The sequence below is a fragment of the Mustela lutreola genome, chromosome 3 (genome assembly GCF_030435805.1).
Source record: "Mustela lutreola isolate mMusLut2 chromosome 3, mMusLut2.pri, whole genome shotgun sequence".
In the NCBI taxonomy this organism is placed as follows: Eukaryota; Metazoa; Chordata; class Mammalia; order Carnivora; family Mustelidae; genus Mustela; species Mustela lutreola.
The window spans coordinates 210,647,406-210,663,331 of NC_081292.1; the positions used below are offsets into that span (position 1 = coordinate 210,647,406).

At 38.9% G+C, this 15,926-nt stretch overlaps 1 protein-coding gene across 3 annotated transcripts in view; it reads left to right on the forward strand.

Annotated features, from left to right (window-relative positions):
• The window catches only part of CALCRL (calcitonin receptor like receptor), a 92,951-nt gene that overhangs the window by 61,393 nt on the left and 15,632 nt on the right, over nt 1-15,926 (forward strand). For all 3 annotated transcript variants that reach the window (XM_059168657.1, XM_059168656.1, XM_059168658.1), the window contains 4 exons: nt 1,930-2,065; nt 4,680-4,790; nt 4,899-5,011; nt 6,393-6,484. In XM_059168657.1, coding sequence (XP_059024640.1) covers nt 1,930-2,065; nt 4,680-4,790; nt 4,899-5,011; nt 6,393-6,484 — 452 coding nt within the window. The remainder of the gene's footprint in view (nt 1-1,929; nt 2,066-4,679; nt 4,791-4,898; nt 5,012-6,392; nt 6,485-15,926) is intronic.

The window sequence follows — 15,926 nt, forward strand, 5'->3', positions numbered from 1 at the left end:
AACCCTGCCTGACTGCAGGGGACTGTATCAGATTACCAGGCTGATTACTGTAACTTAAGGATTGTGACCATTTTTCTTGAATTCAGTGTGCAAATCTGAGGGTTTTTTTTTTTTTTTTTTTGCAAATCTGAGTTTTTAAGAATAAAAATGCTGATTTTATTCAATCTCATAAACTTCCTGAGAACGGGAGAAAAATATTAATTTTCTTAATGCTGTAAATTTATGTTGCTTGCTTTTTCAGCAAACTACTGCATAAATCTTTATTAGGAAATTAAACTAATCACAGAGTGAGAGAGAGAGTGCGCGTGTTACATGGTGGGCAGGCGATAGTGAAATTAAGTGGTGCCACACACTGAGGGAATATTTCTATTTAGACTTTATTAAATACAACTTTGGGCTAGGGAACAGAGATTCAAGAGTAAGGGGACAAGGGAAATACAGATCAAACCCACAATGAGATACCAACTTATACCAGTCAGAACAGCTAAAATGAACAGGACAGGAAACAACGTGTGTTGGAGAGGATGTGGAGAAAGGGGAACCCTCTTACACTGTTGGTGAGAATGCACGTTGGTGCAGCCACTTTGGAGAACAGTGTGGAGATTCCTCAAGAAATTAAAAATAGAACTTCCTTATGACCCTGCCATTGCACTCCTGGGTATTTACCCCAAAGGTACAGATGTCATGAAAAGAAGGGTCATCTGTACCCCAATGTTCATAGCAGCAATGGCCACGGTCGCCAAAGTGTGGACGGAGCCAAGATGTCCTTCAACAGATGAATGGATAAAGAAGAAATGGTTCGTGTATCCAGTGGAATATTACCCGGCCATCCAAAAGGATGAATACCCACCATTCACATCGATGTGGATGGACCTCGAGGGTATTATGCTAAATGAAATGAGTCAATCAGAGACAGGAAATTATCATACGGCTTTCCTATTACGTGGATGTGAAGAATAGGGTAGAGGACTAGGGGCAGGAGGGACAACTGATTGGGAAGAATCAGAGAGGAAGATAAACCTCGAGAGTCCCGGAAACAAACTGAGGGGAGGCGGGTGGAGCGACGGGGTACTGGGCGAGGGCCATTCACGGGGCGCGCGATGTGATGAGCCTGGTGTTACGTGCAGCTCCGGAATCAATGAACACTACATCCAAAACTAAAGATGTACTGTATGTTGCGTAGTTGAATTTAAATAGAATAAAAGAAAAAGGTGACGAAATAAAAGTAGAAAATTACTGCTTAGGGAAATTGGTAGAAATAATGGAAAAGTAAAGAAGAAATAAGGTCAAAGACAGGCTGTACAGGCTTCATATTACAGAACAGAAACAAGTCATATAGATACTAAAACTGAAGTGAAGCCTAGAATAGTGCTTCTGAGTTGGAAGATCATAAATCTATGCCTTGTCCAAAAGCGCTTGCTGATGTGCAGACAATGAGAATCCTGTTTGCCCACACCATAGATGAACATTGTCAAAATATGACGGTGAGACGATGTTGAATATTTGCCGCGTGTCCGATACTGCCCTCTGTCATCCTGCACTGACTTACTCCACTGGACAGTAAGAAAGCTCGGGGCTCGGGCCTTAAAGATCTTGCCTGTATTCTCGGAGCCAGAGAACACGCAGGGAAGGACCTGGACCACAGCTCCGTCCATATTCCCGAGTGCATGTCCCGGGCCGGCTCCCACAGGCTTCGGAGAGCCGTCCGTGGACCACACTTCCAGAGCTGCCTCTGGCAGCGGTTTAGTTTGGGGCACATGAAACTAACCATGGTGGGGATATTTAAACCATGAAAACTGGCAAACACTTCAGATCAGGGATTCCCCGGAGCCAGATGACTGCGTAGCTGCTTTCCGTGGGACAGACTGCCTCTGACGGACATTCTCACAGTTCTGAAGTTTTTTGTTTTGTTTTTTTTTAATCCCTTAGATTCTTGACATGGCAGAATCAGAGGAGAACACTGATGGCTTAAGTCAGTTCGGTTTCTATACTAGAAATAAAATCATGACAGCTCAATATGAATGTTACCAAAAAATTATGCAAGACCCGATTCAACAAACAGAAGGTAAACATGATAAACTTTTTAATTTTAAATGCGCTTGATGTATTTTTAAAAGAAAACTACTCCATTACATCATTTATGGGTTCTTTAGGTCCCTTACTAAAAATGGATTCGTTGTTAGCTTTCCTGGCATGTGTGCATTCTCAATAATACATGAACATTTTATGACAGACTTTATCTTGCTTCTTTTAAAAAATTCTACTAAGAAATATGTGTAACAGAAACATTTTTAGTAAGAGCTTTTATGGTACAAAGATATTTAAATTATCAAATGTGCATCTTGAACTAAATCAGTGGCCATCGATCTTCAGTTTATGTAATGTGTATTTCTTTTTTTCACAACCTGCTTGATAGGAGTCGGCACAACAAAATTATAACCTTTTTTTGTATAGCATGTGCTTTACATAATATATTTGTAGCAATGCTAATACACTCTAAGTGCTTCTGTTTCTATTAAGATATTCTTTAGATATTTTTGTTACATTACTTAGGGACTGCGAAATGCCAGATGTTTGCCTAGATTCTTAAGATACACAGATGAGTGGCACAGACAGAGTTGCCAGATTTAACAAAAACAAACTAAAAAATCAAAAACAAAACCAGGCTCTGTATTTTATCTGGCAACCATAAAGACAGGGTATATCTTCCAAATATAAAATGCAAAACTCACAATGAAACATACCAAAAATGTAAAGACTTTCACTATTTCTAAATTATCAGTGGAAACAAAGATCTTAAAATTTAGAGGGAAAGATTTGATGGTATAATATGTAATGTTTCTTATATAAACAAAATGTTGAAAGTAGTTTATTATTGATATTTGTAATTGACAGAACGAACTTGTTTGTGAGGAAAAAGGTGATTTTCCCATACTGGGCAACTTTTACAATCTTAATGAAAAATTCTTCTTGATGAAGAATGTTAATGAACAATGTAGTTTGTTTATCTTTGGAGAACTATTTAGATATATCCATCCAAACATTTTTTTTCAAAGATTTTATTTATTTATTTGACAGAGATCACAGGCAGGCAGAGAGAGAGAGGGGGAAGCAGGCTCCCCGCTGAGCAGAGAGCCCGATGCGGGGCTCGATCCCAGGACCCTGAGATCATGACCTGAGCCGAAGGCAGAGGTTTAACCCACTGAGCCACCCAAGCGCCCTATTATGAGAAATTTATCCAGTTAAAAATATCTTTGAAATATAGAGACAATGACAAAATATCTGGGTTAAATCATCAAGTACGCGAATTATACAAATTCTGTGTTAATCCCTCTGGCTTCTCGCTTTATTCCATTAAAATCCAAGTGTTGTAAGTTCAAAGTGATTGAACGGACCCCTTCCAGATCACGTAGATATATGTAAAAGCAGCTTCAAATCTAATTGTTGAACAACAGGGAAATCTTTATGAGACAATTTTGTGATACAATAATTTTAGAATAACAGTAATCAATCCTTCTGCTGGAGCTTCGTAACACACTTTGTTTTTTTAAATACTCTAGAAAGTCTTGCAATGAAGAACTCTCGTTATGTTCACTTTGTGCTTACCAAGTTTTTTGACCATAGAAACTCTTTTAATGGAATACCTACTCCTGTCTCGCTCGAAGGCCGTACAACACAGTTTGAAAGTTTCTGGGCCCTGAAATCTATCATACCACCAGTGTGGCCATTAATTAAATAGAATCTTTGGATCAGTGATAAGACTTATTTGAGATGCTTTCTATCAGGGAATTCTTCTCTGATGGGCCTCCAAATGTATTTTATTCAGTAACTTATGAATGCAGACTATATGAATAAGTGTTTGAAAAATCAAAGGAGAAAAAAGGAGACAATCTGAGTTTTGTTTTAATCAGAATTATTTATACTTTCAGGCCAATAGAATTTTTCCGAAATTGTGGCACAAATCTGTTAAAATAATAAACATCTCATACAACATTCGGGCTTTTATCTACGAGTGCTTGCCTGACGAGGTGGAAAATTATTTTCTTTGATTATAGACTGTTATAACTTTGGAAGCTAGCCATCTCTTCATGCCTTTGAAATTTTTTTTTTTCCATGTAATAGGGTGATAAAAGAAAATTGTGAGAATGTTAGACACTCCACTCGTTTGAAAAGTAAAGGAAGGCAAGTAAGAGCTAGAATTTGGTGGAAAGGTCCAAATATCTGTTAGGGTCAATGTAGTGGAATGGGAAACGTTGGAGTATTCTTTTTTTTTTTTTTCCAGAAAATACTAACACCTTGCCCTAGGAACACAGTTTCTGTGATAACACATTTTCCAATTTCCCATTAAAAAAAAAAAAATTAAGTGTAGAGACACTAAGTAACTACTACCTTTATGGTTAAGGACAACTAGCAAAGACCACTCGATTTATTGAGTGAAGAGCTGCCTTTGAGAATTGGAATTAAAGTTAAACTTTTAAATATACTCAGATATTTCTGAGTTGAATTTAGCAGTTTTTCCAATAGTTACTCAGTGAAAAGTTTGAGGAATAGCTACAGATTGTATATGTCGTCTTCATGTTCAGTCGGTATTTCCCGTCGGTTAACCCACCAGGAGGATTTGGATGTCTGCAGGGGCAACTAGAAGCTCTAGCAACCGCTGACGTTTCCTCCCCCTCCAGGCATTTACTGCAACAGAACCTGGGACGGGTGGTTGTGCTGGAACGACGTCGCCGCTGGAACCGAGTCCATACAGCACTGCCCCGATTACTTTCAGGACTTCGACCCATCAGGTAAAAGCAGAAATTTATCTACAGATCCGCTTACGTTAATTAAAGAAAATTAAATGAGCCCCAAGTTAACTAAATTACTGTCTACTTCTTTTCTTTTTAATTATAAAGAAAAAGTTACAAAAATCTGTGACCAAGACGGAAACTGGTTCAGACACCCACTGAGCAACCGGACGTGGACCAACTACACCCAGTGCAACGTGAACACACACGAGAAAGTGAAGGTGCGGAATGGGCATAAACCGACACGCGGTCCACACTGCTTAAAACGTTAGCTGCTGGCACAGACTGGAGGACATTTACTTTGTGTTCTGCTCGATGTTCATAATACACTTGGAGAAAAACAGTGGAGAAAAGTCTTTGTGGAATAAATCGTTCCTTCCGTCATGATGAGGAGGAAGTAACCCCGTTAGGTGACAGGGGTCACCTGTGTCAGTCCTGGAGTTTCAGATTTCTCCCAGAAAGCGGACTTTGGAAGCTTAAGAAAAAGGACCCTTTCAGTGGTGGGAATTTTGAGAGTTAAGTTCAGGAATTGTGCTCAAGGGGACAAGGCAGCCCAGCAGGGTCTGACAGCCCTCTCTGCCCCTTGACGGCAGGCTGTCCTGCCCCCGGGTTCCAGGGCCTTCCCACGTTCTCACTCAGCACCACACGCAAAGTCAAGGCTAGTCACGGTCTGTCACCGTGAAGCTCTGGCAGAGGTGCCTGCACGTATGTGCTCATGGGGGACACAGACGAGCTGGTCAGGGACTGAGGCCCGGTCCTCGATCGAACTCCCTGCTGCTGCCCTTGAGCAGCCCGAGGACGTCAGGCGAATGATGACCGCTCTCAGCCTCTGCTCCCTGTAGTATGCAATGAAGATAACAGTAAACTCACTCAAAATTCGGTATGGATTGACTTAATACAAGGAAAAACCTTAGAAAACTACAGCACAGATTGAGCATTTGATAACTGTCCGCTACCAGTATAACTATAAATCATGGATTCTTTGTTGACTCAGAGAAGGGTTTAAAGGAATTATAAAAATACACAATACAAGAATAAGTTACAAATAGATGGAATATAGAAAAATTAAAAAATCAGAGGAAAAGTCAAAATCATGCAAAAGAATGTATTTGTACGTTCGTATCAGAAGCTCCTATAATTACTATATTGAGATTTATCTTGGAGTCTCAAATAGTCAAAGGAAAAAGAAAAATCCAGTAATAAAGAAAGTTCTATCTAAACGAAACACAAAAATAACTACAGAGCATTTGATTCAATGTGCACAAAGTGATAGAGTGGAAATTGCCAATATCTTTCAAAACATAAAATGCTAGTTTCTTATATTACACAACCTAGATCTATAAAACTATTCCTGCCTTTCATATGACTTCAATTTCTTAAATAAAAAGGGCACACAATTTGTAAGTTTTGATGTCACTCGATAGATTCGCATATCTATCCTTCACTCCAGACGTACTCACACGTCTAATACACGCCAGATGGCGAGGCTCTCAGAGCACATATTCTCAAAAACACAGTTTACTCTATGGAGCTCAGTTTTGCACAGGGAGGTCATAGTACTGACACGGCCCTCACTCGTGCTGTTGTTCGTACGACTTACAGACCGCGCTGAACCTGTTCTACCTGACGATCATCGGACACGGACTGTCCATCGCCTCACTGCTTATCTCGCTTGCCATATTCTTCTATTTCAAGTAAGTACATTAACATACTTCCAATTTGACCAGTTGTCATTGGTGAATGCGGGGCCATGTGCGTGTTTCCATCACGTTCTGATAAAATGTATGAAATGTAGGTGACTTATAACATTTAAAATAAATTGAATGTCTAAAACAATTTGAAATATATTGAACTTGGCTTTGTAAAATATATAGAGCAGAGACTGATGAAATCTGAAGCCCAACTGTACAAAATTAGTAGATAAGAATAAAGTCAGGTAGTGAGAAGAGAGCCAAAATTAGGTCAATTTTGTATGTGAATCTATCTGTATTTATTTTAGTGACTGTCCAATATTATAGGACATCTTAATTGAATTTTCAACTTCTAGGTCAAGTTCTGTGTTAGTATACATGGTCCATTACAGAAACTGGCATTTTGTGCAAATAATGGCAGCGGGATTTAATACATATTATTAAATCTAATGATCTAAGTCTGTTATGGTTGGATTACTTTTCCTCATTTGGGACGTCATCGTTTGTATAGTTAGCTTGCATTTTGAATTTTATTCGAAATTTATTTCCTTCTTTTGAGAGGGAGAGTCAGCTCCCATTTCTTAGTTTAACCAATCAACAGGTTATGTTTTAAATTGATGGGAAAGAGATTCCAAAATGCGAATGCCATGTTTTACGCATTAACATGGTTTTCGTAATTTTGATCGCCACCGGTGATTACAGAATGCAGTGTGACGAGTGCGTGGCTGTGTCCCCGTGCATCCGCATGACCCTGTCACTGTCTTTCCTCTACGTCCAACTCCTCCTTCTGCACTTTTCTTCAACAACAGTCTTGCCGCACGAGCAGCTTCAGACCAGCTGGAGTAGCGCACGTCAGATACCAGGCAGCCGGATGTTAGCTACGTGTGTAACTAGAACACCAGCTTCTGGCCCACAGTCAGTCAGATATTTAGAGTATATTGAATAATATATGACCAGCCATGGTCTCTCATGACTTCAAAATCACGGGATCTAGAGATTGCATCAGAATTGCTGTTTTTGGAAACCTGTACCTTTTAAAAAATCTTCAAGATCAGTTACTTTGAGGAATCCTCATAGATACTTTTTAATGGCACTTTTGATTTAGAACATTATCTAGGCACCATTAGAAAATTACTTTAAAAAACTCCCCTCTGAATAAAGCTAATTAAACATCTGTGTACACTTTTATATTTGACTTGTTTTCTTTAGTAAATTATGTAAAAATGTATCAAAGTCAGTTGACAAGAATTTTTATCCTAAAATACAGAAAACATTTCTTAAGGAATTTAATTTACTGTACCATATTTTGCAACAAGTTATCAAAAGGTTCTTACTGAAAACAAATTTGTTACATCATATCAGTTGCTTATATATAGCTTAATACAACTTCATGACTTCACTCTTCAAAATATTTTCTCCTTAAATAATATTTTTTAAGTGAACACTGTCTTTGGAGTAAGAAAACTTTATGATTCTATAATAAATTAAAAACGTCTGTTCTAAAAAACAAAAAAAAAACATTTTTCAAGGTAATAATTTTTATTTATTTTTTATTTAAAATTAAAAAAAAAGATTTCAATTATTTATTTGAGAGAGAGAGAGAGCATGAGCAGGGGGAGGGGCAGAGGGAGAGGGAGAAGCAGGCTCCCTGCTGAGCAGGGAGCCCCCAGGACCCTGGGATCATGACCTCAGCTGAAGGCAGATGCTTAACCAACTAAGCCACCCAGGCACCCAAAGGGATAATTTTTAAATGAAGTTCTCTGGTCCATAGTGCTATATAACTCATGCTAATTGACAAAGTGAAGCAATGCTGCTGAAGCTAACACACTTATTGGTAAAATAGGGCAATGAAAATTAGTTAATAATGACTTTGTATACTCAAAATGAAATTAAAATTTCAAATTCTTATTTAGTATAATAAAATAAACAGTTTCAAAAATATATAGTTCATTTCTTTTCTCATTCATGAAGACAGAATCTTTACAATTTAAAAATACAAACTGTCTAGGGGGCCCCTGGGTGGCTCAGTGGGTTAAGCAGCTGCCTTTGGCCCAGATCATGATCCCGGGGTCCTGGGACCAAGCCCCTCATTGGACTCCCTACTCAGTGGGGAGTCTGCTTCTCCCTCTTCCTTTTCCTGCTGCTCTGCCTGCTTGTTGTCTCTATCTCTCTGTCAAATAAATAAATAAATCTTAAAAAATAAAAAATACAAACTGCCTAAATTTGAAAATATGACACTCTTGGCTCTTAGAACTAAATAATTAATTGCTATTAAATTTATGCAATACTCGTAGAGGTCAGATTTTTAGTTCATGAAAATTACATCCCTACCAGACCATACCGTACCATACAAACACACTGAGAATGAATTTAAATGTAACTAATATTAGCTAAGTTTTTTAAATATGAAAGCTCTTACAACTATGACTGAATATAAGGATAACCTCTATCCTAAAATCATAAAATAGAAATAATAAGAATTGTTTAACACTATCTCACAAATCTTGGGGAAAAAATTACAAGTTTAACTATTTCTAACCTCAGGAAAAGAATTCACTCCTTATTCAAAGACAAACTATAGTCTTGAGAAATATAGAATGAAGAGATTACCTAGTCCAACACCTAATTTTCTTTGTGTTCTAAGTCGTTAACTAAATTATCCATACTTCCTCCCAACCTCTGTTTTTTTCTGCTTTTTAGTAATTTTATTTGACTTTAATTATCTTTTATAAATGGAACACTTGGACAGAAAGAAGTAAAACTACAAATTAATTTTTATTATACATGCTCAGGCTTTATATAAAACATGAAAAACCCTCTTCAAGTTAAGACCTACATATAACATCTGAAGTGTTTTTTTATATGTCTGGACACCCTGACTCACGGGGTGTTAAGGGTGTTCTCTGGACACATCTGACAGATACCACCTCTGTCTTTCACCTGCTGTGCGGCAAGTTCTTTCATTTCTGTAATCCTGAATTTCCCATCTTATTCTTTTTTTAACTTCTTATTTTTTTTTTTAAGATTTTTAAAATCACAGAGATCACAAGCAGGCAGAGAGGCAGGCAGACAGAGAGGAGGAAGCAGGCTCCCCACTGAGCAGAGAGCCCGATGTGGGGCTCGATCCCAGGACCCTGAGATCATGACCTGAGCTGAAGGCAGACACTTAATGACTGAATCACCCAGACGCCCCTCACATCTTATTCTATCAGTATTTATGTCATAGATTCAGCATGAAGACTAACAGAGTAAATATTCAGTGTTAAGTGGAATGTCTAACTTGGAAATGTCTATTACTGGTATAGTTATCACTCTTCCGTTAAAATATTTGTATGTAAATATTCAGCCCTGCCAGGTGCACAATACCAGTGGGCACTTTAAAAAATAAAATTAAAAAACACAATTTATAAAAAAATTGTTATAATTTTCACCTAGGAAAATAAGTAAACAGTGAATGAAAAATTTTATTAAAGTTCTTTATATATCAGAAAATTGTGTTTCATTAAACTAGTCAAAAATAATAAAGCTCTTTATGCCCATAAGATACCCTCTGGCTTATTCAGTACTTGAAACCATAGTGATGAATCTGTAACCTTTGATTCTAAGACACTTATTTCTACTACATACTCCTCAAAACCATCTACCACAACAGTCGAAGGTGCCGTGTACTGAAAACAATCGTCCACGACTAGCAAGTGATGGAAAGAACTGGAAAGAACATCACAAAGTCAGTCCCATGGCAGCACAAATCATCTCTGCTTTCCTTTTTTTAAACACATTCCAGGGCTTAGCCTAAGGCTTTGCTCATAGTAGGTTTTTGATACATTTTTGAGGAATGAAAGACATGGAGCGACTTGGAAGCTTATTTCTAAGACTGACTTTTCCATGACTTACCTATGACCTTGGACAAGTCCCTTGAGTTTGGCCTTTGTTGTCTCCATCAACAAAGAAAGGAACTAGAGCACGACTCCTTAAAATTCCAATCAGGAGGAGGCTCTGTATAAAACGATATAGGGTACTCTGTAGCTGGACTGAAGGAAGATACAGATTGCCTCGGAAGATGCTGAATTGAAGGGTTAACTTAAGTCAAGAGCTCTAGAAATTTTAGCTTTCTTCCCACCAACCTGGAAGCATCCTGTAGGAGCTGATGTTTCACATGAAATCACTGTGTACTGAAAAGCTACCAGTATCTCTTCTCTGCTGCTTGCCCCAATTCCCCAGAATGCAGTCGCTCTTGCTTCGTCTTCGGTAGAGGGAACATTTTTTTGTGGGTCTGTTATTCCGGGGTTACTGACCTATCCTAATAAAAACCAAGAACCAAACAAAACAGTTGATGTAGGGTGCTGTTTGTCATGTTTATTTAGACAGAGAAAAGTCTCCTACTCATCCATGCTTTAAATTAGAAACAGAGAGCTCCAAACACTATTTACCAGATATACTTCAGTTTTATATTAAAGCCAATTAAAGGAAAGAATCAGAGTGGGAGATAAAAACAAAAGGGACTGAAAGGGAGGAACAGACAGAGCTTTGGGATTTGCCAAGCCCTAAGAGGCAATGACTCTTACTCATAATGATCCTTAGAAAAACAAAGCACAACCCTTCAGATAAAAAAAATAAACTTTACCAGAATTAGTTATAAATTATATTTTAATTACTGTTTAAAATTGGAGAGCATAGCAAATCTGGCTCTTACTTTCAACCCAGATAAAGGGCTCCATCTTCTTGCACATAAAAGAGCACATACAACATCTGACTTGTATGGAGAAACAATGGTTCTTTTTATTTTTGACATCTTAATTGTTGTCATCTTTTAGACACTGATTCCAAGTAATTTCAAAGCCACGTTGCATATTTGCAACTATATAGACAATGATGTCATGTTTAGGTAGTTGAGATAGTTTTAAATAAAATTCAACAAAAATCTATCCAGCTGATAGGCTAAACTTCCTTAATAAAATAACCCTTCAATGCTTATATTTCTGCTTTTCAGGACAAGTGAATCATGCTCACCTTTTCTTCTCAGATCATGTCTGAACGCGCCCCATCAATGCTGCGAACGCCTCTTTCAATTCCAGTTCTTCCTATATCTCTCCAACTAGAACCAAGTATGGTTTTCCTCTTTAAGCTACACATTTTCTCCTGAAAACTTCGTGGTTCAATCTTCAAATCAATTTTAAACAAAGCTACCTAGTCAAAGAAATCCTCCATAGCAACATAGAGAACAAAAAGTCTTAACTCTATAAACCATACCCTGATGTTTTTGTTCTGGAAAATTAGAACTTTCACTTCCATAAGTTGTTGAAAACCGGGCAAATCTGCCATCAGAGGTTGGACAATGGCCGAGTTCAGAAACAATCAGCAGGTGGCCCTGAATCACAGGGCTCAGGACTACCGGCGTCGTCTGGGTGTTCTCAGCTCGTTGGCACGCGTCCGTCCTTGGAGGCACATTTCATTCCTCTCTGCATCCCAGACTTCCTTCAACCTAACATTGAATATTGGTTAATTCACCATAATTTTTCATGTAACATTTTATTAGATCGTACTCAGTCTATTTCCAAATTAATGAATTTTGATCCATGTGCTGAAACGTCTATCCTCCTCAAATGAAACATGGTGAGAACTGAAAAGTCTTAGTCGGAAGTCTTAGCTCTTCAGAAACGCTTGCTGCGGTTATGTAATAAATCACTATAATTCCGCATTCGTGTCCCAGCCGAGTAGGGCGAGAGGGCAGAGCTAACGGATTTACTCTAACAAAACCACTTCTGCTTCAATGTAACCGCTGTCGCCGGTTTGCGGTGAAGAGTCCCAAGTATGGAAATATAAAGTGAATAACTGAATTAAAGATTTTGGACTTATTTTATTTATTTATTTATTTTTCTTTTTTCTTTTTTTTTAATATAATTTTTTATTTTTTATAAACATATATTTTTATCCCCAGGGGTACAGGTCTGTGAATCACCAGGTTTACACACTTCACAGCACTCACCAAAGCACATACCCTCCCCAATGTCCATAATCCCACCCCCTTCTCCCAAACCCCCTCCCCCCAGCAACCTATTTTAAACAGCAAATTTATTATTTAAAGCTATAACTGAATGGTAAAGTTGACATATTTCTGTTAATCTTTTTTGATAAATATGCAACTTCTTTATAAGTGTAATCGATTTTGTTGAGCAAGTTGAAAGATAAGTGCTATTTAAGCATAACTAATTTTCATGGGAACAGAATGACAAATCCTTTTAAGAAAACAAATGATCCATTGCTTGAGGTTAAAAGGATCATCATTGGAATGGATTAAAACTTCATGATTTGAACTAGAGAACATAAATACTATTCCTTTGCCCTCCTCAAAGTCATAATGTATGTTGCAACTGGGTTTTCTACTCTTGTGGGCATAGTTTATTTTGCTAGACTGTGCCCACAGACAGGACTACAGAAGAGGAGAAACCACAGTCCGTCCTCCAACCTGCCACGTCCTTGTAGTAGTTCGGGAAGACAGAACCCGGGAGTGACTGGGCAGTATGTGCTGCCAGAACATTAAAATGTAACACCAATGAGTATGAGCTTTATGATCAAAAAGTCTTTTAGTAAATTATGCTCCTCAGTTTTCTTCATCTTAGAATAGGGGGGAAAAACAGTATGGAGTCTTGCCTATGTCTTTCCTCACATCGTTTTTTGTGCCCTGTAAAAACTCTAAGCTCAATTTTTTTTTTTTTTCAATGCTTTTCTCCCCTATCTTCTCCTGTTTCAGCTCTATCTTGAGTCTCCCCTCTGGCTACAGTCTTTATTTCGTAATCCTATTATGATTCGTAAAACACATATAGCACTATCAGGAATTACCTGATGTTACTTGTCTGTTTATCCCCCACTGCCGCGTGAATGTGAATGACATCTATGATATTCACAGGTGTTTCCTCAAAATCTAGAAATAGTGTACAATGGATTACTTATGCATCAATAGTTATAGTGATTAAATTAATATTAAAAGAGACAAAAACCTTACATTTTCTTAAAATGCAACATTCAAATTCAGCAGATGACTTAATAGGGTTATAATCTGGAGCAACGTACTTATATTTTACTAACAACGCTTCAAGGGGTTATTATATGACCTCATGAATGTGAAGCACTTACCTCTGTGTCTGGGATATTCTAAAAGTTCAATAAATGGTGACAGCTATTACTATGAATTTTATCTCTGAAACTTGGGGGAGTGTAAGAGTCACAGGTATTCAGAAAGCCCATTTCTTCCCTTGGTTTCCTGCCCTTTAGAAGACCAGGGAGAGCTGTCGCGTCAGGCAGCTCACACATGAAAAGGCCGTTTGACCCCACAAAGGGTGCCCATCTGCTCCTTGTGCAGCCCGTACCCATCAGCTGTCTTAACGGAGGAGCCGGAGGAGCCGCGAAAGGCAGGGATAGGGGAGCAACCACTTCCCTCCAGGACTTCCATTGACCGCCTTGGCTGGCACTCTTGTCCTCTCTAACCTGATCAAGAGGGTCGCCGGCAGCCTCGGAGGAGCCGTCAGTAGAGCTCGTATCTACCCTAGGTCACACCTAACCAGGTGAACCCGTCGACTCAGTGTCCCCTTCGGTAGGCAGAAGGTGGCCACGCTGCATTTCCTTTTGACACATTGATTGCTTTCGGCCTGCTCTTTAGGCAGGGTTCCCACCGGCATGAGCTTTCCTCCTAGTACATGGCTAGTGCTGTCTTGGGAACACGGCTCATCGTTGGGAAACTAGACCAGCTACACGAGCCTCAGGAAGCAGGACTCGGCAGCCTGGGCAGTTCTTACATTGCTTGTACTTGCTCTTTCTGTCATTGGTTCTGCTCAGGACTAGGACTGAGTGAAAGTCGTCTGGAAATCTCTGCCTCACACCCAAACGGGAAACAAAGGCAAGTGTTTTGCTCATGTTGTGGCAGAAGTTTGAATATGGAGCCTCATAATACTTGGGGCCTGTATGAGGTACCTGGGTGGCACCGTCGGTTAAGGTCCTACTCTTGATTTCAGCTCAAGACGTGATCTCAGGATGGCACGTCGGAGCCCTGCGTTGGGCTCCGGGCTCGGTGGGGAGTCGCTGGAGAAGGTCCCTCTCTCTGTCTCTTTGCCCCTCCCCCCCACATGTGCTTACTCTGTGTTTCTCAAATAAATAAGTCTTTCAGACCTGGGCCTGTATGATAATGAAAGTGGTGATGTGGAGACGGCTCTGGGAAGGATGAAATTCCTTGGGAAACAAGTCAGTTTGCTTAATCCATCACCCTTCATCATAGGAAACTGTCTTTCCAATGCTAAATTCTTTTGCTTTGTCACAAAAAGATGGCAATTCACTATCTCATTGTGCTACGTAAATCATAGACAGTTTTAGATTACAAAGCTGAACCTTGATGCCTCTTTATTATTTCTGAGAGGAAACCCTTAGAGAACTTGACAAAAATCAGCCGTACGATAACTATGTTAAAAAAAATAATAACACTTATGTAACACTCACTGAACACGGTTGAGATATTATGCTGAGCAGTAGACATGATTAATCTCACTTCACCTGACGGCCCGTCCTAGGAAGGACCATTGTTTTCTGTGTTTTACAGATGCAGAAACTAAGGATTAGAGTTTTCAAATAACTTTCCCGAAGTCATAGCGCCCGGAGTTAACATAGTTCAGATGCAGTCTCAGGCCCATTTCGAAACCCTCTTTGGAGCACGTGTCCGACTGGATGCTACCCACACCTGGTTGGTCCGAAGGAGAACAGAAACGGGCGGAGGGGGACGGCTGCTGACACGCTTCCGTGCGCTGCCTCTACCACTGTGCTTGTCCCACTGCGTACCGAAACAGTGCTCTAGAATAAGTGTGTGTAAAAATATGAAATGGAGATAATCCAAACCCACAAACCACATTTTCTATTCTGTGGTTATGCTCGGATAGAAAGAGGTATTATAACTCATAAAGAAAGCAGAGAGCTTTTTGTAAAACATTCTCCAAGTGTATAAAACAATTGTTTTAATATTTTGAGTAAAATAAATACATTTTAAAACTTAGAGTAGGTGAAACTGGTTTCAGGTTAACATCTGAAAAAAATAACTGGGTATTTTTAGGTTTTTATTAAACAATCCAATGTGTTTATTACCAAGTTCATCTTTTGGTTTCCACTTACCAATTGATTTTATTCATACTGATGAACTTACATGTGTTAATGAATATGTTTAGAGAAAAACAACATGCATAACTAGAAAAATTTGAGCATTTTTACCATTAGACATTGATAGAAAACGTATGCCAGATGGCATTTGTCTGCATTTAAGTTGCACAGAACCTAGAGGAACATGGAAGAAACCAAAACAATAGCGCACAGGCTAACATTATAGAGAGCTGGACACACTTACACAACACAAAGTCAGTCTGTTTGCAATGGTTCAGTTCGACACAACCATACGAACAGCTAAAGGGGA